At 39.3% G+C, this 22,359-nt stretch overlaps 1 protein-coding gene across 2 annotated transcripts in view; it reads right to left on the bottom strand.

Annotated features, from left to right (window-relative positions):
- LOC148016506 (Ribosomal protein L4/L1 family) overlaps positions 1–22,116 on the bottom strand; it is a 40,450-nt gene extending 18,334 nt beyond the window's left edge. Inside the window, exons 1-2 of one of the 2 annotated variants that reach the window (XM_087664531.1) lie at positions 21,855–22,115; positions 12,741–12,791 (exon numbers count right to left, since the gene is read on the bottom strand). In XM_087664531.1, coding sequence (XP_087520657.1) covers positions 12,741–12,791; positions 21,855–21,992 — 189 coding nt within the window. In that variant the 5' untranslated portion in view covers positions 21,993–22,115. Of the gene's footprint in view, positions 1–12,740; positions 12,792–21,854 lie in introns of both variants that reach the window. The other variant, XM_087664532.1, reaches the window with a different exon arrangement.
- Positions 22,117–22,359: the final 243 nt, after the last annotated feature.

The raw sequence follows: 22,359 nt of genomic DNA, 5'->3' as shown, positions 1-22,359 counted from the left end.
CTCTTTTTGCTTCAACTCACTCTCTTGCTGTCATTATCTCTCCTCCCTCTCTCTCCATAGTTGGCTGCTATTTTCCGACAATTTTATCCGATGAGTTTGTGCATGATATAGATATAGCTTTTGTCCAAGTTAGACAAGCTATCCAAAAATCTTAAGAAAAACAAAAGAAAGCAACAGATAAGCATCGAAGGCAATTGATTTTATAAGAAGGAAATTGCGTGTGGCTAAAATTTCACAAAACTCGTCTAAGAAGCTCTAACAAGCCTTCATCCCAAGTCACTAAGCTCGCAGCAAGAAATCATGGGCCATTTCAAGTCACTGAAAAGATTAATGATGTTTGTTACAGGTTACAACTTCTAGAGTATTTGAGAATTCACAATGCTTTTCATATCCATCTTCAAAAGCCTTATGAAAGGCCTCCACTATTAGAACCTGTAATGGAGGATCCATCTGAAGTAGATGAATAAGAGGAGATAATTCAACCAGAGCAAATAGTCTTTTATATGATCAGGAAATGAGAAATAAACACTTCTAGAAAATTCATTTTGAAATGTTGTACTTTGAAAGGCGATGTGTATTATTTAAGTATTTCAAAATATGATTAAATATTCGTTTTTCTATTTAAGGGTGGCCAATGGCCAAAACGCCCTACAATTATACTCAGGTCGACATTGATGAGATGTCCCAGAGAAATTAAAAGTTTAGTCGAGCGGTCACATTGACCAAAAGCTTAGATGACTAAGACTTTTACACTCAAATAGTCACATTGACTAGAAACCCATATAATGAGTGGTTTCAAAAAGTGAAACCAAATGCTCATGATCAAAGAAATAAACCATGAACCGGTAAACCTCTATAATGAAACTTTCCAAAAGCTAAATTTAAGGACTCCTAATATTTAGGCGGTTACTATTTCTAAAAGTTGCTCAAATGGGAATACTATTCGCACCAAAGGCTTTGGAATTTCCCAAGAACAATTTTGTCTCTAGCAGCTATCTCAAATTCTTGACCATTTGAGAGATTTTCAGAGTAGAAGGTTTGAAAGCTTCTTTTGTAGTCTCAACTTTCCACTTTTGAGCACCCAAGCCCCACACCTATATCTTGCAGATCTCTCTCTTCATTTGGAATAAGCTCTCATGTTGAAATTCCAGCCAGATGCTTTGTACTCTCCTATCTATCTCTCATCCAAGAAATACTTTCTACTTAGCTTGATCTAGTCCAAGCATGAAAAAAGAAAATCAACTTGCTGCCCGAAGTTTGCAGAAATTACGATCAAGACCCTAATTTTCAGAATTGCAGCAAATCAGCCCTTTTATATATGGTTCAGATACCTAGAGTCTGTGGTTTTGTTTCCATAATAAATTCTTGTAAAGGAAGAGGGGCCGGTCAAGAAAAACAGAAGAAGGGATAGAGAGAACACAACTTTGAAGTGAATGAATGTTGTAAATGAATCTAAGAGTATATAGTGTGACCAAGGGCAAAGCAGTGTGTCGGAAAGTGACGTCCACCGGAGACAGATGCCAAGTCTGTGACCATCGGTTGGAGTGTAAGATGAAAAGGATGCTATAAATGCAAGTATTAGAAGGACTTAAAGCACCAAACACAAGCAAGAGATTGTGTGGAAGATGGAAGGCGGCCCCCAGATAAGTGTAAACGCAAGCTGAAGATGTCGCCAAGACGAGGAGGACCACCAATACCTATCACCTAGACCAAGAGACACCAAACACAAGCAACAGCTGGCGATGGCTGATGGATGTCAAACGCAGCCTGGAAGAGTGTCTGTCAGTGGGTGGCAGCTGTAGCAGGGGACGACATGCACTTGAGCAGCAACACATGGAGTGGCAACAGTCAATGGGGCTAGAGAGCCACGTGTGTGGACTGATAGCTGAAATCTGCACTCACAGGTGAGAAACTTGCACAAAACGGATTAAGACTGAATGGGGGCAGCCTGTCTATTTATAGATGAGGACCCTCCCAAATTAAGATTTCACTAAACTCTCTCGAACTACCTCTCGTTTTAGAGTTTTCATTAAATTAAGCTTGTTTTGGGGCTGTTTGAGGGCTAATCAACATGAAATGCATTTCTTAGCTCAACACCCCTCCCCTCAAGCCCAAATAAGGTGAGAAGAAAAGGCCAACCCATTTTGCCCAAGGTGTCCCACCCCAAAGCAACCAAGGCATCAAACAAAGGGTACATAGTGGCTGCCTAGTGGCCTACCAAGACTACAGAGGCAATGGTCATGTTACCAAGGGAGTTCAAGTAGTCACCCTAGAGAGGACCGAGCATCGAACAAAGGGTGCTCGTCAGCTACCCAATGGCCTACCAAGCCCCACAAAGGCAAATGGAACTACAATAAACTTTCATTTTTGTTGTTTTTTTTTTTTTCTAAGTGAGATGATTTGCAGTCGATTGATAACATGAGAAAACAAGAAAATGAGAAAGGATGGTTAGGTCCAACCCATCACAAAAACGAATAAGCTACCCATCCACTCGTAGATGTCGATGATGAGGGAAGGGTGACAAAGTAATGGTGGTGTGGTGTACAAACCGTTGGTGAAAACAGCTTAGGATCCATCTAGTGGTGCTCTGCACAAGGAGTATGCTACATGCTATAAAATGCTCATGTAGCAGGTGCCACTTGGACAGTGCCCCTCTTGGAAAAATTATTCACTTGCCCATGCACCCCAGTACAAAGATGAAATCATACAATGCAAAGGATGAAGGTACAACAAGGGAGAAAAGGCTGATGTCGAAGACAAGTGCCAAAACCTGTAGAATACCAAGGATAGGACCCTCCCCTCAACCGTGAATGTTGATGTTGAAGGAGAAAGAGAAGCCAAATGTCAGTCTTTGTGTGGTGTCGAGAACCATGAAGAGAAGAAGCATTCCAATTGAAAGAGCTAGGTGGAAGTCACCGCCATGATTGCATCAAATGCTGGACAAACTGCCTCAAGAGGGAAAGCCTCCATGCTGATAGAATTGCAAAACTCCTAGAAAGATAAAACCATGAATGGAACACTGCGTACCCAAGTAGGGCTAGACAAACTTACATATTAGCCCTACACTGAAAATAAATTCTACAAAAGAGACCAAAATTTGCAATCACAGAGGTCAATAGTGAGATGCTCTAAAAAACAAAACAAAACTGAAATGGAAAATTAACCGAATGAACAAGTGCAATAAGACAAATGTATATGTGTGGATAAATGAAATGGAAGACTTAAGAAGAAAAGGGAAAAAAAATAAGACTCCTATAGGCCCGACTCTACAACCTAAAGTCCTAAGAGTGCGACAATGAGAAAAAGCTAAGAGAGTGGCCACCATCGCATACGTCCACTAGCACGTAGCTGCCAATGAAACACTTGACGAGGTGGTGAGGTAGTCCGAGATGAAGGCAAATGCGATGTGGATGCATAAAGTGCAATGGGATCACTGCTAGCAAACCAATCAGTCAATCCCTCAGGAGTAGAGAAGGATGGCCACTAAGGCTATCCGTATGCCACATGTCCAACTACCATGGGGACTGAAGGAGCAGATGGGGCAGTAACGGGAGCCTTAGCCCCACTAGACTGTATATTCATAGTAGTCTACTGAGAAATTCTAGGTGGTAAACCTTGGGCCTTGGTACGACACTCCACGTCCACAGCATGACCGCTGGCAGTGTATGCAAAACCTATTTTTCTTAGGAATTTACTGCCAAAGGGATCTTGTTTCTTTGTTTCAGATGAAGTGGTATCACCCTTGGTTTAGCTTGCCTTCACATCTTGTGAGTTTCTACTGCTATTGGTTTTCCCTTCCAAAGAAGAGCCAACCAACCCTCACCCCTCTGAATGGAGGGGTGTGAAGGACTTCTTATGGACTTAATCGCAACCTCGCATAATGCAAGAACTGAGACTTAAACTCGTAGAAAGTCAGCAATCTATATAGTGAGAGAATGTGCTGGATAAAATGGAAGTATTTGTCAAACAATTTGTTCAAAAAGAACGTGACCTGATCGTTGTCTGAGTTCGGAGAGTCGATAGTGGCAAACTCAACTAATAACTGCCGATATTAGGCCAACTTGACTTTCAAATTATCCTCTTCCTTGATAACTCCTAAAACTCAAAATCAATATTTATACATCAAATACGATCTCTGACCGCATAGTGCCGATATTCGGCCAACTTGACTTTCAAATCATCCTCTTCCTTGATAACTCCTAAAACTCAAAATCAATATTTATAAATCAAATACAATCTCTGACCGCATAGTGGTCAATGAGATGACTCCAATGGTCCGATGCAAGAGAGAAGTGATGTAATAACTGAGAGTGAAACTTACGAACCAAACCTTGCATCAACTCAACATTGGTTGTGGCATTGCAAGCTCTCCGTTGACAAATGTAATCAAGGTGGACTAGGTGAGGGTTGGGACAACAACGAGGTCCCAAAGGCCCTGAGGCTCAAGCACTTGCCGCATATAGTTCGACCAAGTGGTGAAATTCGACCCATTGAAACGTGTCTTGACTGTGAAGGTATTCTCGGCTGAGGCAACAGGAGTGGTAGTGCTCCGCATAAGGTGGATAGGGTGGATACTGTGGTGAAAAAGGGTACACTTAAAAATGAGGCCTAGAGTGCCCACCGAGCATATGAGAAGTGTGCACGATGGATCCAAATAATTGCATGAGATGACTAGGCATGGACATTGTCACCGCATGAGTAACCCATGGTGAGGGATAGAGAGACAAGGGGCAGAGGATGGAAATCCCTACGTAGGAGTGAGCCATGGAAAGTGTGATGATGCACCATAAGCAAAGGATGAAAATCTGGGGGTAGTGAGGGGGATGCCCATCACAGCCAGCCTAATAAGAAAAGATGTGCCTACAAGAGGAAAGGTAGAGGAAACTGTGTTAAGAGGATGTCATTCCCTATAATGAAGCCCCATAGTGCGGAATGGCTTGTGGGAAAGGATAGGTGTCAATGTTAAGAGATGGGATGCCCCCTAACGAGGCACCATAATGTGAAGTGATAGGGAAGTGTGAATATAAAATAGAGAATGAGAATGTGCTAGGAGCGAAGACAGAAGGTTCAACTCCCATTATGGTAGAGACATATATGAAATGTAAGTCAAGGTTTTGAAATGAATGTGATATGGCTTCTAGAGAAGAAGATGGGATGGGAGGGAGAGAAGAAGAGTAATTGACTTGCTCAAATGAAGTAAAAGATGCGGGTATACCTAATGATGAATGTCTGCTTCTTGAGCCATGGATCGCCAATCGTCCCAAATGTCATATTGCCTCCATGGTTCATCGGAGACCAATCCCACTCTATGACCACCAATCGGAGTGTAAGATGAAGAGGATGCTGTAAATGCAAGTGTCACAAGGATCTCAAGCACCAAACGCAAGCAAGAGAGGTGTGGAAGGTGAAAGGTGAAAGGTGGCCCTCAGATGAGTGTAAACGCAAGCTGAAAATGTCGCCAAGACAAGGAAAACCACCAACACCTATCACCTAGAGCAAGAGACACCAAACGCAAGCAACTGGAGGCGATGAAGATGTTGGCGATGGGGGCTAATGGATGCCAAACACAGCCTGGAAAAGTATGTCAATGGACGACACCTGTAGAAGGGGACGCTAGGAACTGGAACAGCAACAAATGGAGTGGCAGCAATCGATGGGGCTGGACAGCCTCGTGTATGTGGACCGATGGCTGAAATCTACACTCACGAGTGAGAAACCTGCACAAATGTGATTAAGATTGAATGGGGGCAGCCTATCTATTTATGGATGAGGATGGATCCTCCCAAATTAGGGTTTCATTGAACTCTCTCGAACCACGCCCCATTTTACGATTTTCATTAGATTAATCTTGTTTTAGGACTGTTTAAGTGGCTAATCAGCATGGAATGCATTTCTTAGCTCAACATCGCTTCCTCCCCCTCCCTCCCTCCCTCTCTCTCTTTTATAGGCTGACACTCCGGTGCTATGACTTCTCCACGGGCAAATGGACTGACCTCTAGGTGCTCCCCTTCCAACTTCACCAGACCTCCCATTGATGCTTGCCAACATGGACCTTTTCTCCCTACACCGCCAGAGTATGTGTGTCTTCCCCCAGGCACTCATTGTGCCACCTCTACCTTCTAGGCCACAGAGTTTATTCTTCATCGGCTTTCAAATTTTAATGCTCAAGGCAATGAGACACATCCGATATGCACTAAGTCCTCTCGAGCAAAAGGAGGATCACCAAGCACCACTGCCTCCTAGCAACCACTGCAATGCACTACAGAGGTTACTTCTACTTCTTCTGTTGTCTCACGGATGCCACCTCGACAACAAACCACAGTTCTACAGTCCGCTCCCCTGATAAAGACAATGATTGTTGGATATTGTCCCCTCCACAGTCTGCTCCTTTGAGAGACAATGGTTATTCGACACCTTCCATTAATTCAGCTCTACAGTCCACTCCATTGAGAGACATCGACTATTGCCCACCCTTGGCTCAGCAAGGGCCTCACCTTTCCTCACCCTCGACTACTCAAGTTTGAGAGGCCACCTCTAGGAGTTCTTTGACACCTTCGAGACCACACATACCTTCTTCGGCATGACCAGCGGCACTTTCTTTGTCATCAAAGGACTCTAAGTCCATGATCCATGAGTTTTTTAGTTTCCCGAACTCTCGTCGAGGGAAATATAGAGGGGAATGTACACTCTTTGCCCTCCAAGAGGATTTCTAATTCTTCAACTTTAGAGCGGGCCCCTGCGCCTCCAACTTCCAATGGGACACCTACTCATCATGAAGTTCTTCCCCACCCTTTACTCTTAAGGGGCGGCTATCTTCGAGCAATCATTTTTCCTATTGATACCCAAGATCTTCTAATACCACTTAGATTGGGGCTTTAGAGATTCAGTCACAACTTGGTAACAAGGTCTTCGAATCCCTTCCAGCATGGAGTTACGAAGCTAGTGGCTTCTCTCCCAAGGTGGAGTTAGGTTCCACAATTCATCCCATCTATATTCCTTACTACATGTTACCTTTCAAGTGAAAATCTTGGATCTCCAAGATCCTCTTTCTTCAGCCCTTTTTGGGCCTGAGAGGGGGTGTTGAAAAACCACTTGTTCAATTTACACACTTCATTTAGGGTTTTACATTGGCGTCCCTAAAAAGGGCCGATGTCCACATTTTGATCGCTTTTCAATGGGTGCCCACACACTGGTGCTCCCCTAGATAGCTTATGCCTATAAATAAGCCATCACTTCATTCATTCTACACTCCAGTTCAGTCATTCTCCAACCCTCTTTCTTTATCATTAGACACCCTTCTCTTCTCTTTTCAACCCTTCCATTGTCCTGACACCCCTTCTAGCGAACATTGCAATTCATGGTCCATGGCCACCTACTCCATCTTCTCTCTTTGCTTTAGGTGCCCCGTTCCATCATCAAGTTTTGCGCTTTGAAGCTTCCCCACATCTTGGCGTCAGTCCTGCACAATTGGCAATATCCTCTCCCACCTAGTGACCATTAGATAACCTATGTCTGGGACTTCTCCATGTGGTGCCAAAACTCTCCACATCAAGCATCAATTTTCTCCCCCTAGCATCAACTCCTTCATCTTCCATGCATTTGTGTTTTGCAACCTTAGGACTTCCTCTACATCTGGCAACATCATACTCCACCTAGCATCAGCATCTAGGCTGCTCTCCCTGCGTTTAACAACTCCAACACACTCTGGGATTCACATTTGCTGCCCAAGCCATCTCCCTGACATCTAAGGATTGTGGTTCACTCCCTCAACAAAGCCGATGATCATCTTCCTCATCTCTAATGGCATCAAAGGAGTGCAGCTCGCTCCCTTGACAGTTGTCCTTCACCTTCCAATGATTACTTCAATAGCCCACTGCCTGAAGGACTGCATTTCACTCCTTTCACTATGCAAATTCCCTACAAGTGTTGCTGCCTGATTCAAACAAGACAGTGCAGTCATCTTCTAAGCTTCAACTCCACTATATCAACTTTTCTTCACATAGCATGATTCAATGCTTCATCACCTTCTTCATGTGTTTCTAAGTTTCTCTTCTCAGTGTTTGCCGTATACACAATGTGATTCTCCCCGCAAACCATATTGTCTCTCTGGTCTCTTAGTCATTTTTTTGACAGGTGCAATCTTTCCCTTGAGCATAATCTAACTAAAAAACATCAATCCGATCCAAAGTCGGCTCTGACTAAAAAACATCAAGGTAAAGTGCATAATTTGCTAGCCTCCTCCATCCATTTACATCTATCAATATGTGAAATAATTCTCCGTCATATCCAGAATCTAAGAGAGGATATTAGCAGACATGTGTCTCTTGTACTATTATCTCTTACTCAGACTCGGTCTAAGTTAGATGAGGACATTAGGAGCTCTGATATTGTGTTTGTCTGTCATTTTATGCATTTTAGACACTTTAGATGGAGGGTACATCAATGCATTTCGTTTTGGGCATTGTAACTTATTTTGTCATTTGAGCTAGGTGTCTTGGGTGCCCACATTTTGGGCATGGCTACTTATATACTAGTTGTGGCTCCATTTTGACTACTTATATGCACCCTATTCCCCCTCCCCACCCTCATCCATTCATCCATTGTGGTCCATATTCAGCCATTCCTTCTCATTCTCTCATCTCCCTACTACCATCTTACACCCACACCAACATATAGAGCTATGTGTTGGAACTGAGAATTGCAAACTTGTATCTTTTAATCGTTGCAGTTCATTTGTTCCTGTCAAAAGACAATGTACTAGCGAGACAATAGGGTTTGCAGGGAGGAACACGGAGTGAACTCGGTAAACATTAAGAAGAGAAGAGAAGAGAGAAGAAACTCTGATGAATAGAATGATGAATATTTGAATCATGGAGTGAATGTGATACAAGGGAACAAGGGTGCCGTAGCAAAAAGAAGATGATAAAGACATCCATGAACCATGAACCGCAATGTCCTCCTAAAGGGGTGTGAGGGCGGTGGAGAGGCTAGAGAGAAGAGGTGACGAACTAAATGAATCAGCCGTATCAAATGAGTGACAGAGACAACCTATAAATAAGCAAGAGATTGTCTAGGGTGGCACCCGGAGGGAGGGCGCCAACTGTCTAGAGTGGTGCCCCATTGTGGGTACTCAGCCCCTTTTTGGGGCAATCCACTAAACCCTAAATGCAAAACACAACCCTAAATGCAAAACGCAAAATGCAAAACTACGGGTGAAGGGTTTCTCAACAGTTCCTTCCGTCTGTTAGCAATCATGTTTGTCTAACGTTGCCATCTCCTGCCTATGAGCCACTATCTGAGTCAAACGCGGGTATTAGCAGCTCTAACATTCAATCTATCATGTGTTTGGAAAAAGGAGGCAACTCTATTTAGAGCATGCATTTCTTTTTAGTCGGGTTTGAGGTGTATTCACACTAGTTGGCTATTTTCCAACTCTGTGCATTTCTTTTTCAATGAATTCGGACTCCGTTCACAATGTCTAGGCTTAGACAACCAACATTTATGATAGCAATCGACATATTTTCTCTTTATTATGCAAATGGCCAACATTTATGGCCGCTACAAGAGTAGATCGGCTAGTTTTTGGCTAGTGGTACTATTTGTATCAAGCACATGTGGGATTGCATGGAGACTGTGCAGGATAATGATTAAGGCAAATGCTCCATGGAATTGAGCTCAAATGTTGGCTGTAAATTTTTAGGGTCTAGTGGTTGGCACATCCAAGTGCATTTTTAAACACTTCAAAGTTGGTTGGAGACCAACATCGAAGGTGAAAAGGTCATTCAGAACCGTGGATTAGTTGTGTCACATACAAAGCTAAAATGCAGCCATTTATACTAATTCATACATGGGAAGTGAGATAGTGGCTATTCCATCATGGGAAATACATGGGAAAATTAGGGGAATGCAATGCAATACCTAATTGACTACATGTAGCAAGAATCAAAGCCATTGCTCTTTGGTTTCAAGCATGAATCAAATGTTGGTTTGTTGTGGCAGCAATACAAGTCTGGATCTACTCGACTTGACAATGAATTGGGTATAGCAAAGCACAATGCTTGATGCATGAACACACTTGAGGTTCTATACAACTGATCAAATCAGTTTGGAACTGAGATTTGCATACATTACATATTGTTTGAATTGTGCATCAATGTGGGACCAAATTTACACCTCCAATGTCAGTTGCACATATCATTGGACTGAGGACAACATTCATATGCATGGATAGGTTTGTTATGCATTTGGTCAAGATTGGTGAGAGCAAATAAGGATACCATGCTAGAGACAAGTTTGGGGAATCATTGGCATTAAGAGAGTGTCAATTTATGATATTAGGTCACCTGTAATTCCTACAAACTTTGAATAATAATAAAGAACTATCAAGAGGGGCAACAAAATTTGGAGCCTATTGTGAAAGAGCATTCTAGCTCTCTTGTTCATTATGTCTTTTGTTTATTTGCCGACTTATGTCATGCATGCAAGTTAGTTTATTATCACTACCCTTTAGATTATTTCTAAAGGCCGGTTTCATGGTTCCGTCACCGGGACATTACAATCCTCTATAGAAAGGTGAGCTTGTGGTTGTCTTGTTGTGTGAGCACACATTTTCCAGAGTGCTTAAATCAATGAACAACAATAAGTTTTCAGAAATTTCAGCAATATATCACCAAGGGAACAGGATGTAGATGATGAAAATCATTGTCCCCAGCAAAAAGATGCACATTACATAGTGGAGGATCAAGATGGACAGCACCACAGAAAAGCAATTGCAATGCATGTTACTGAAGTGCAGCTTTACTATGAGGCTTTTCTATTGAAGCCAATCTTGGTCATGGCTCAATCAAGTTCAGCAGAGCACAGATCTAGAGCATTGCCCGATGCTCAAGAAGGGGGTAGAAGTTCCACTCCTTTGGTACAGATAGGCTCAGATATCTAGTGATCACTTTGGAACCTACTTTGATTAGTGTGCTGGTCATTATACTTTCATACATTTGGATATGAATGCGCACTCGAGCACTCAATATCATACTTTTTGGACGGCTTGGATACAAATAGGACATGCTTATGGCAACAGCAATGCACATGTTGCTTCAGGTCATTCATGTTACATGCCAATGTATTTTGTCTGGTATGCAAATTGCAAGCCACTAAACACATGTTTGTTTAAAATGATGATTTGTTGGAAAAGGGATGTTTTCATTAAAAGCAAGGAAATTGTATTGCTAATTCACTTCCTCTTGTATTCCTCTCTCTTGCAAGTGTGTTGTGTGAGAGTGAGAGAATGAGGGAGTGAGTATACCAAGAATGAGGGTAAGAAAGCATAACCTCCTTTTCTCTCTCTTCTCCAACCTTGCACATGGAGGATTGGAACAAGTATCCTAGGAGCTTGGAGGTGAGACGGATGAAGGATTAAGGGCCAAGGTTTTGAGGGAGCTACTCAAGTCATGTATTCGCAAGTCTCCTTCACTAGTTCATGGCTAGACTACAATGTGCATGTTCGAGTAGCAAGAGTGCTCTAGAGCCATTCTCTCTCTCACCCTAAAGGATGATTCTATAGACTGGTTCTACAAATGACATAAGCTTTTGTAGCTTTTTGTGGGGTATGCAGCCTGCATTTAGCATTCAGTTCCATTGTTAAGACCTGGAGACCATGGAGAGTAAGAGTGGGCCAAACACAGGCCATTGTGGGTGGACTAGGTTGAGCTTGCTTCAGTTAGAGCTAACCAAAACCTCGGCAACAGTATGCAAAAGGTCAAGCCCAGTGTACAGTGATTAGAAAGTTGTGTATTGGTTTCTTTTGTTATACCTGATTAAATCCAAAAGATTATTTTTTTCTGTTTTTACAAAAAGAGGTGCTTGTGCATTTGTGGAATGTCTGAAACCCATAATAGCAATAGCTTAGGAATGAAGAGTTTGTGAATACTTTACAATTCCATGAATTGGTTTTCCTCGGAAGCTTATTGTTTGAGTCACGCAAAAAGAATCTTAAGACTTGCACAATCCAAGAAAGAAGTATCTTTAACTCTTAAACCTCTCAGAGCTTGAGAGATTAAGTCCACAACTCCAAGCAACAAGCCGCAAGGTTCACTCCCAATAGTTCACTAAGTAATATTCATTTAGCTTATTTTGTTTGTGTTACAAATTACATTGGAGATGTGTTTCATCCCCAATACTCCACCACAGTCCATGTCAGTGCTACTGCATACCACCTCAAGCACCATTTTCTTCTTGAAACTCCCAAGTCCTCTGGTTCTTTCCCCTATCAGTGCTTCCATGTTAGCCTCTACCTCCTCTGCCTTTACCCTTACCTTTAAGTTATGCCATCACCACCATCCCTGCTGGAGCTTTGAAAATAGAGACTATCCATATTCTAGATGTATGTGTGCAGTGTAGTGAACTGACTCCTTGTGCATATCATCAATCCATGCATACTGAGAAGAGACTAGAGCCTTGGCGCCTACCTAATGCACAGAAACACCTCCCTGCGCATGTCAAGCAGAGAATGCACCACAAATGGAGGTCGCCAACGTTAATATACTCTCTCTCTCCCTCCCTCCCCTCTGCATGTGCACGCACAAGCGCATGTGCATGCATGCACATATGTGGTGATTTGTTCTGTTGGAATTTGCTTGAAGCATAAGTATAACTGTCACATTTTAAAATCCACACCTGTACCACGAAGAGCAAAAGCAAGAATTTTTGAAAGGAAAATATTAATGAAGTACAAAAAAACTAACCCTTACTACATTCTTCATCAAAGATGTTGGACACGAACTCACATTTTGTCCCTGTCAAAATTAGCTTCAATGTGATTAAAATCGAAGAGAGTAAGTGTCAATGCAAACGAGGTTTTATTGCATAAGTCATAAGAGCTCAAAGAAAGAGGCCTTTAACAATAATTCAGAACAGAAAATAATCTAGAGAATTCAGCAGCTTCATAGTAAGAAAGTAGAATGCATAGCTAAGTCATCACAACAAGCTTCATGCCTCTCAATGTGTTTCATGCAACAGACACAAAATAGCAGTGCAAAGACTCTACAGAAAGAGCACAAGCAACCATTCATCAAAGATCGCTATCATTTACCACCTCGAACTTCACAGTTAGAAGATTTTTATGCATCTAAAGGCAGTGTGTCAGTAAGTTTACCAAAAAGAAACACAAACCACAAAAACAAAACATTGAAGATCGGTTGACCCACAATACTCCATATATTGCTTTAACCAACTTGCTCCCAGCTCAAGTGTCAATGCAAAAAACTAGCTTGTTTACAACAAATATTGTGCATGTTATAAGCATAGACAAAAAGAGAGAGAGTTTCAAAAACATGAGTGCATTAAATAATGTAAAGATAATCTCGCTACATGATTACACACAAAAGGTAAAGTCAGACTTGAGCTTGAGTCTCAAATTCATTTCCCAGAATTGATTATTTCTTTATATATGGAGCAGTGATTTCAGTACAAAAGGGCTTGATCAGAGCTGGGAAGGATCCTAAACTTACATAAAAACAAAGAACTCATCCTCTTTGTTGGCAATTGGATATCTCAGTATTTATCTTTATCATTTAGCCAATAAATATTGATTGGACCTACATCTAAAAACTTTGCATCTTGCAGAAGAAATTTGTTAAGCAAGGGTGAAAACAGTTTTGAAATCAGAAAGAAAGCACGGTAGGAGCACAAATCTTGAAATCCGATACAATGTCAGAAGTGGTGCAGCAATGGAATCCATATATCGGACACAAGACTGTCGCATACAACAATGAGTCACTGCCAACTGGCTGCGTGGGCACCGGCACCGGCACCGGCTCCTCTCTCCATGAGAACTCTAGGTGGTGAACTGACCAACTGAAAAGGAGAAACCTAGAATAAATAGGCACAAATAATGCCATAAAATATGTCAAGTCGGCCAACATTTAATGCTGGTCGGCCAGCAATAAATGCCCAATATGACCATAAAATGACACAATAAAAAATGTCTAAATAACTTAAATAATGTGTCCAAGCCTCTGTAACTTAGGCTCACACATAAACTGCCATATCTGCTAACAGCTACATGTCACTTTTCTACAGAAAGAAGCTTCCAAACCTTCTACTCTAAAAATTTCTCAAATGGTTAAGAATTTGAGATACATGCTAAAGACAAAATTGTTTCTTGCAAAATTTTGAAGCCTTTGACATGAACAGAATTTTCATTTAAGCAACTCGTTCACCGGTCCATGGTTTGTTTCTTCGATCATGAGCATCTAGATTCACTTTTTGAAACCACTCATTATATGGGCTTCTAGTCAATGTGACTATCTAAGTGTAAAAGTCTTAGTTATCTAAGCTTTCTGATTAATCTGACTACCCGACTAAACTTTTAATCTCTTGGGCATCTCATCAATGACGAACCAAGTATAAAGCGTTCTGGCTGTTGGCCACCCTTAAATAGAAAGATGAACATTTAATCATATCTTGAGACAAATAATACAAATCACCTTTCAAAGTACATGAGCATCAAATTAATTTGGAATCATTGAGCCAATATGTCTTGGCAATGATATACAAAAGGTTTGTTACATCTCTCCCTCTTGAAATCTGTCTTGTCCTTAAGACATTGCTTGAAGTATTTCTGATCCTACAGCTTTTTCATAAGCTACAAGTATTTCTGGATAGTCTTTAAAATACTCTTCTGGTATCCATTTAGAATCTAAATAAGAGTAAATTTTAAATTTCAAAAGAAATCTTCTAAAAATCTTTCTTTCTCATTTTCTGTATCATATGAAAGACTATTTGCTCTGATTGAAGTATCTCCTCTTGTCCATCTACTTCAAATGGATCCTCTATTACAGGTTCCAATGGAGAGTCTCTTCATATGGCTTCAGAATATGAATATGAAAAGCATTGTGAACTCTCCAATCTTCTAGAAGTTGTAACTCATAACAACATCATGAATCTTTTCAGTGACTTGAAACGGCCCATAATTTCTTACTGCAAGCTTAGTGACTTGGAATGAAGGCTTCTTAGACAAGCTTTGCTAAATTTCAGCCACACCGAATCTCCTTCTTGTAAAATCATTTGCCTTCGATGCTTATCTGCAACTTTCTTTTCTTTTTCTTAAGATCTTTAAATAGCTCATATAACTTATGTGAAAGCTGTATCCATATCACACACGAACTCATCAGCATTAAATATCTCCTCTTTGGTTTTGAGAATAGATAATAATAGTGGTTTTCCATATATGATCTCAAATGGTGCTTTACCTATAGAAGTATGAATTGTGTTGTTATAGGCATATTCTATCAAAGGCACATACTTTTCCTATTGTTAGTTGGCTTTATGGCACAAAACAATCTTTGATAAAATGTTCAATGTCTCGTCGAAGATTTTACTAAAAGAAATACATTTCAAGTGTCTTCATTGTCGCCAAAATATCATGATGACCCATGACATTCTTTCATTACTTTAGACCTGAAACCTTTAGTAACACATAACTTATTCTCCATCAAAAGAAATCCATCTTTGATAACATAAGAGTTTACCCTTTTACCAAGTTGTAAACTCTCCTAGATGATTTTAAAATCTTCATCAGAAGCATACATGTCTCTTATATTGTGAAATCTGTATAATGAATCATGGACACTGTATGAATCTAAGCTTTTCTTGATAGAGCATCAACTATCTTGTTTTGATTCCCAAGAATATGTAATATTTGAATGTTAAATTGAGCTAAATAATTGGCCATCGAATATGCTTTTCAAAAATCTTTGGTTGGTTGAGAAAATGTCTCAAATTGTCACGATCCGTCTTCATGAGAAATTCTCCACCTAAAAGATAGTATCTCAAATCTTTTAAAGCTTGAATGATAGCCATTAAACCCTTTTCATAGATAGAAGCATTCCTTTTTGCGTTTTACAAGCCTCTACTTGCATAAGTAATTGCATGTCCTTCTTGGTTTAAGATTGCACCAATGCAGTCTCCTGAAGCATCACATTTCACAAAAGAAGGTTTCAACAAATTAGGTATAATCAAAACAAGTCCTTTACTAATATAGAACTTCAGAGCTTTAAAAGCTTTCTTCTCTAGTTTGGTCCATCGGAATGCCACTGCTTTCTTGGTTAAATTATGCAATGGTCCAACAACCATTGCAAATCATTTAATGAATCTCCTATAGTAAAAGTATAATCCCAAGAAACTTCGAACTTCATGAATACTAGTCAATTCTAACCATTTTACAATAGCCTTGACTTTTTTTGGATCCATCTGAATCCCATCTTTGGATACAATATGACCCAAGTAGTGAATCTCTTCTAAAAAAAATTCACTCTTTTTGCCATTCACATCAAGTTTGTATTTGCAGAGTTTTTGAAACACTATTTTCAAGTATTGCTTATGCTTTTTTTCATCTTTTGAATGAACCAAAATATCATCAAAGAAAGTATCTCTAACTTTCAATGTGCGCTAACGATTCTTTCCATCATTATATTAAAGGTTGCATAAGCATTGGTGAGACCAAATGGTAGCACAAGAAACTCATATAAACCCAGAGTTATCTGTATCCAATCAATGACGACCCAAGTATAATTATAAGGCGTTCTGGCCATTGGCCACCCTTAAATAGAAAGATGAACATTTAATTATATTATAAAATACTTAAATAATAAAAATTATCTTTCAAAGTATATAAGGATCAAATTAATTTGAAATCATTAAGTCAATATGTCTTAGTAACAATTCACATACACAAATTTTGTTACAAGATGGATATAAAAAGCATTGTGAATTCTACAATGCTCTAGAAGTTGTAACCTATAACAAATATCATTAATCTTTTGAGTGAATTGAAATGGCTCATAATTGTGAGCTTAGTGAATTAGAATGAAGACTTGTTAGAGCTTCTTAGACATTTTTGACAAATTTCAATCACATCTAATCTCCTTCTTGTAAAATCAATTGCCTTCCATGTTTATCTGCTGCTTTCTTTTGTTTTTCTTAAGATCTTTGGTTAGCTTGTCTAACTTGGATGAAAGTTATATCCATATCACACACGAGCTCATCGACATGAAATATTTTCTTTGTTTTAAGAATAGGTAATAATAGTCGTTTTGTATATATGATCTCAAATTGTGCTTTACTTGTAGAATTATAAATTCTGTTGTTATAAGCATATTCTATTAATGGTAAATAATTTTTCCATTATTGGTTGGCTTCATAGCAATAGCACTTTAGCATATTCAATATTGTCAATTTAGCAATCTCACTTAGACCATTTGTTTGAGGATTATAAGAAAAAGAAAAGATAAGCTTTATACCCAAATTTTCAAGCTCACCAAAAGAAACTAGTGGTTCATGGATCTCTATCACCCATGATGGGTTATGGTAACTGATGATACTTAAAGATTTGTTGAATAAATATTATAGCCATATATTGAGACTTGATAGTCTTCTTGACTGAAATGAAATGCGTCTATTTGTTAAACTTGTCAATAATAGTTCATATGCCACCACTGTCGTTTGTTGATTTTGGCAAGTCAAAAATAAAACCCATAGCAATGCCTTCCCAAGGTTGGCTCGGAATTAGTAATGGTTGTAAAAGCCTTGCATGCTTTTGGCAATCAAGCTTAATCTTTCACAGCACACAAGACATTCTTTGATAAATTCTTCAATATCTCATCGAAGATTTGGCCAAAAGAAATACATTTCAAGTGCCTTGGTGGTGACCAAAATACTACGATGAGCCATATAAGAAGACACATTACATTCTTCCATTACTTTAGGCCTGAAATCTTTAGTAGCACAAAACTTATTATTAATCAAAAGAAATCCATCTTTGATAGCATAAGAGTTTACCCATTTACCAAGTTATAAACTCTCCGAGATGATTTTAAAATCTTCATTAGAAGCATGCAAATCCCTTATACTAGTAAAATCTATATGATAATCATGAACACTACATGAATCTGAGGTCTTCTTGACAAGGCATTAGCTACCTTGTTTTGCTTCCTAGAAATATGCAGTATTTAAAAGTTAAATTGAATTGGGCTAAACAATTGGCCCATCAAATATGCTTTTCAAAAATCTTTAGTTGGTTGAGAAAATGTCTCATACTATCATGGTCCATCTTAATGAGAAATTCTTCACCTAAAAGATAGTATCTTCAATCTTTTAAAGCTTGAATGACAGTCATTAACTCCTTTTCATAAATAGTAGCATTCTTTTCTGCATTTTGCAACATTCTACTTACATAAGCAATTGCATGCTCTTCTTGGTTTAAGACTGCACCAATGGAGTCTCTGGAAGCATCACACTCCACAAAGAAAGGCTTCGATAAATTAGATATAATCAAAACAAGTCCTTTGCTAGTATAGAACTTTGGAGCTTCAAAAGCTTCATTCTTTAGTTTGGTCCACCGAAATACCACTACCTTCTTGGTTAAATCATACAATGATCCGACAATCACTGCAAACCATTTCATGAATCTCCTAAAATAAGAGCATAATCCCAAGAAACTTTGAACTTCATGAACACTAGTCAATTCTCGTCATTCTACAATAGCCTTGACTTTTTTTAGATCCATCAAAATTCCATCTTTGGATACATTGTACTATGTACAATATGGCGCAATTAGTGAATCTCTTCTAAGAAAAATTCTCTCTCTTTGCCATTCACATAAAGTTTATGTATACGAAATTCTTGAAAATACTATTTTCAAGTGTTCCTTATGTTTTTCTTCATCTTTTGAATGAACCAAAATATCATCAAAGAAAGTACCTATAAACTTCCAATGTGCTCTAAAGATTATTTCCATCATTCTATTAAAGGTTGCATGAGCATTGGTGAGACCAAATGGTAGTATAAGAAACTATGCAAACCAAAAGTTGTCCTGAATGTTGTTTTATGAATATCTTGAGGAGCAATCCTTATCTGATCATAGCCACTCTTCAAATCAATCCGACTAAATACTTTGGATCAATCCAATCTATCTAAGATATCATCGATTCTTGGAATGGAAAACCTATTCCAAATTGTAATTTTATTTAGGGGCCCTGTAGTCCACACGCATGCACAAAGATCCATCTTTTTTCTGTACTAAGAGAACTGGATAGCAAAAAGGTAAGGAATTAGGTCTTATTAGATCCTTCTCTAAGAGCTCATTCACTTGCTTTATAATCTCCTCTTGTTGTGTTGGACTCGCATGATAGGGTGGCCTATTTGGAGCTGAGCTTCCAAGAATGAGATCAATGTGATGATCTTTTGGCCTCTCTAGTAGTAGCTCGTCAAATAAAGTGACTGCAAAACAATCTTCCTACTCCTTTAAGAAACTCATTTGGTCCTTATTCATACCTAAGATAGACTTTTTAATTCTAGACTCTTTGTTAGAATCTTTGATAAAAACCAAATATGAGAAAATAAACTTTTTCGTTGCTTTAGAAATTTGTGCATGGGATAAGATGGGAATAGAGTTTCCTTCCACTCCCACATCAAAAGATACCTTTTTATCCTTAAAAGGGAATCTAAACTTATTTTGATTCCAATCAATGATTGAATCTATTCTTTTAAGCCAAGGTATTTCTAATATAACATCACAATGACCAAGATCTCCCAAGACAACTCTCATGATCTACATAATCTCCTATCTCGATTCGTAGTTTGCCAAGAATGGAAGTAACTTCAGACTCCATTTCTTGAAAAGCAACACCTAACATTTCTGGTGTTTCAAACATCTCCTTTGATAGATGTAGAGCTTCAACAATCGGAGGATGGATATAATGATACGTAGCCCCTATATCAAAATGAATGAGAACATGTTGATTAGCAATCTTACCCTAAGTCATAAAAAGCTTCCTTTTCTCTGATGGCATTTGATCCTATTGCAAGGATTTCTTAGGTACAACATTTGCTTGAGGTGTCTTTTGGGGCTGGTTTTCCTTCTTTGCCTTATTAGGACATTGACCAACCATGTGTCCTTTTTCTCCACAAGAGAAGCATTATCTTTGTCTAGTATATTCTGCTAACTACTAATATGTTAGCTTCTTTTTGGAAAGCAAAGGTGGTCTATCTCCATCCTTATGCTTTGGTTCTTTCTTATCTAACTTATTTTGGTCAAGCATCTTAGTCTTTTCCTTTGTGGTTCTTCTTTTGAGGCTTTACCAAGCATCCATGGCATATGCAATCCTTCAGCTTCTAAGGCCGCATCTTGGGCTGCTTCCAAAGGATTGGGCTTTGTTATCTTGACAGCTTGCCGCATTGATGGATGTAATCCATAGATAAACTTTTTCATCTCCATATTGAAAGAAACTTCGTTAAGAAATGTAAATTTAAGAAAAACAGCTGCAAACCTGTTGGTATGAGTTTCAACATTGTCTCCATGTCTTTGCTTCAGCTCATCTCATTCTTGCTGCACATCGCGTTTAAAGGATGAAGGCAAAATCTTCTTGTTGAACATCTCCTTAAACTCTTTTCAAAAATTAAGTTCCTTTCCCTCTTAAATAATTTTGAGCCACCAATTTAGAGCAACATTCTTTAGATGCATTTTAACCATCCTAATTTTTTATTTTTCTATATAATCTTCACCACCAAAAGCAGCATCAAATTATCTAGTAAAAGACACAACTTTTTGAGAATCTCTCTAACCATAGAAAACGTCAAATTTGACGCTCTTCTTTGCAAGCTTGAAGTCTCTTTTAGTATCGTTTTCCTTTGCTAAAAGCTTCTTTGGAGATTCAAATACCATGAAAATAGCCGGTTCTTTGACTTTCTCCTTGCCCTTCTCCATGGAAGAATTCTTGGAACAAGAGGAGGCAGCTTTTGTATAATGAGACTTTGAAGTCACCGCTTGGGCAGATGATAGATCCTCGAATGATAAGTGGTATGTTACCTTTCATAGACTTAGTTGTATCAATAACATTGATACCTTTCATACTAAGATAGGCTTTTAGCATCTCCTCTTTAAAAACCTTCGCTTCAGTCCGTGCTTTAGCTCTTATCTCCATCAAAGCTTAAATTTCTAGATCAGCTTCCAACTCCTTGTATCTTTGTATCTTCTCATAATCAAAGTAGTATACATATATAGAGTGTTAGAAGCCTTCCGATTATTCGTCAAAATTATTCTCTTCACCTCTTAACATGGTGAGAAAGTTGGGCTGAAACTAGCCTTCCTTCCGTTGATAGGTGGTAATTCCCTGATTATAACACAAGTAATATTTATAACAAAACTAATAAATGCAAATTAACTCACAATCTTAGACAATGGACACCCTGTTGGCCCCAAAACTGCCACCCCTTTCGGTATTTCTTTTACTTAATTTAAAAAGAAGATGATGTTCAATGGGATTTTCCCAATCCCTTTCGGTATTTCAACTTCCCTTGTTGTCCAAAATGACCAACAAGTCTTTAATCTAATTTGTTCCTTGATTTGGACAATCAATTGACCTTCACCCGCTATGATGGAGATAGAAAATGCCCCAAATTCATTGCTTTGCTAGTCTCTCCACTTGAATTTGATTAAAACCAGTGACATTTTTTCTCTTCTACATCCTCTGAACCAACCTCTATATTAAAGCTTCGTTGATGGATAGTTCCAAATATTTTTAAAAAGGCAGCCATGGTAATATTTGGAGGTCTCCTTCAGAATCCTGAAGCGAAAACACGGCTGTTAACAGAAAAGAAGAAAACCTAAAGGATGCCATCACGTCGCGAGCAAATAGCCAAATCATGTCGCAGCCAAATAGCCAATTTATGAGGATTTCTGGACTCGATTTCTCAAAAAAGAAATCAGAAAGCCTAAGAGATGCCGTCCTTTCGGCAAGAACATAGGTACATTTCGGTGATTTCTGCAGGCGGGTCCTTTAGGGCATACATAGATTTACCTGGAGGAAGGCCGACGGCATCACATGTTCCGGCACAGGTTTGATGGACGGGGAAGCGGAGCGCGCAGCCGATCCGATGCGCATGAGCTGGGGACGAAGTTGCAGAGCGCGGCGGAGAGCCATCCTGCCTGCCAGCATATGCCCGCCCGATTAATCTTCCTTCCTTTTTGTGCCGCGTTAATGTTCTGTCGACGAAATTCCTTGCAGACTACTTTCAAGGCCCATTTTCAGTCCGCCTCCTCATTTAACATGTTAAACTAGCCTACTAGAGCAACTCCCCTTTGCCAGGATTCGGTTAGGGGCATGGTTAAGAAACACACTAGTTTCTAACCCCACTTTTAATTACTTCCTTTAACTTGTTAACCTCACCTAGAGCAAGTATCGTCTATTTTGGCAATGGTTAAGAGACTCACAAGCTCAAATTGATAAATTGTTTTCCTTTTGGGTTGAGTTAACTAGGTTTAAGCCTATCGTGTACAAGTATAGTTTGCAGTCGAATTCGTTT

Source organism: Lygodium microphyllum, chromosome 23, assembly GCF_053477565.2.
Source record: "Lygodium microphyllum isolate KBCC chromosome 23, Lygodium_microphyllum_v1.1.10, whole genome shotgun sequence".
Taxonomy (NCBI): domain Eukaryota; kingdom Viridiplantae; phylum Streptophyta; class Polypodiopsida; order Schizaeales; family Lygodiaceae; genus Lygodium; species Lygodium microphyllum.
This window is presented reverse-complemented; position numbering and strand designations above follow the sequence as displayed.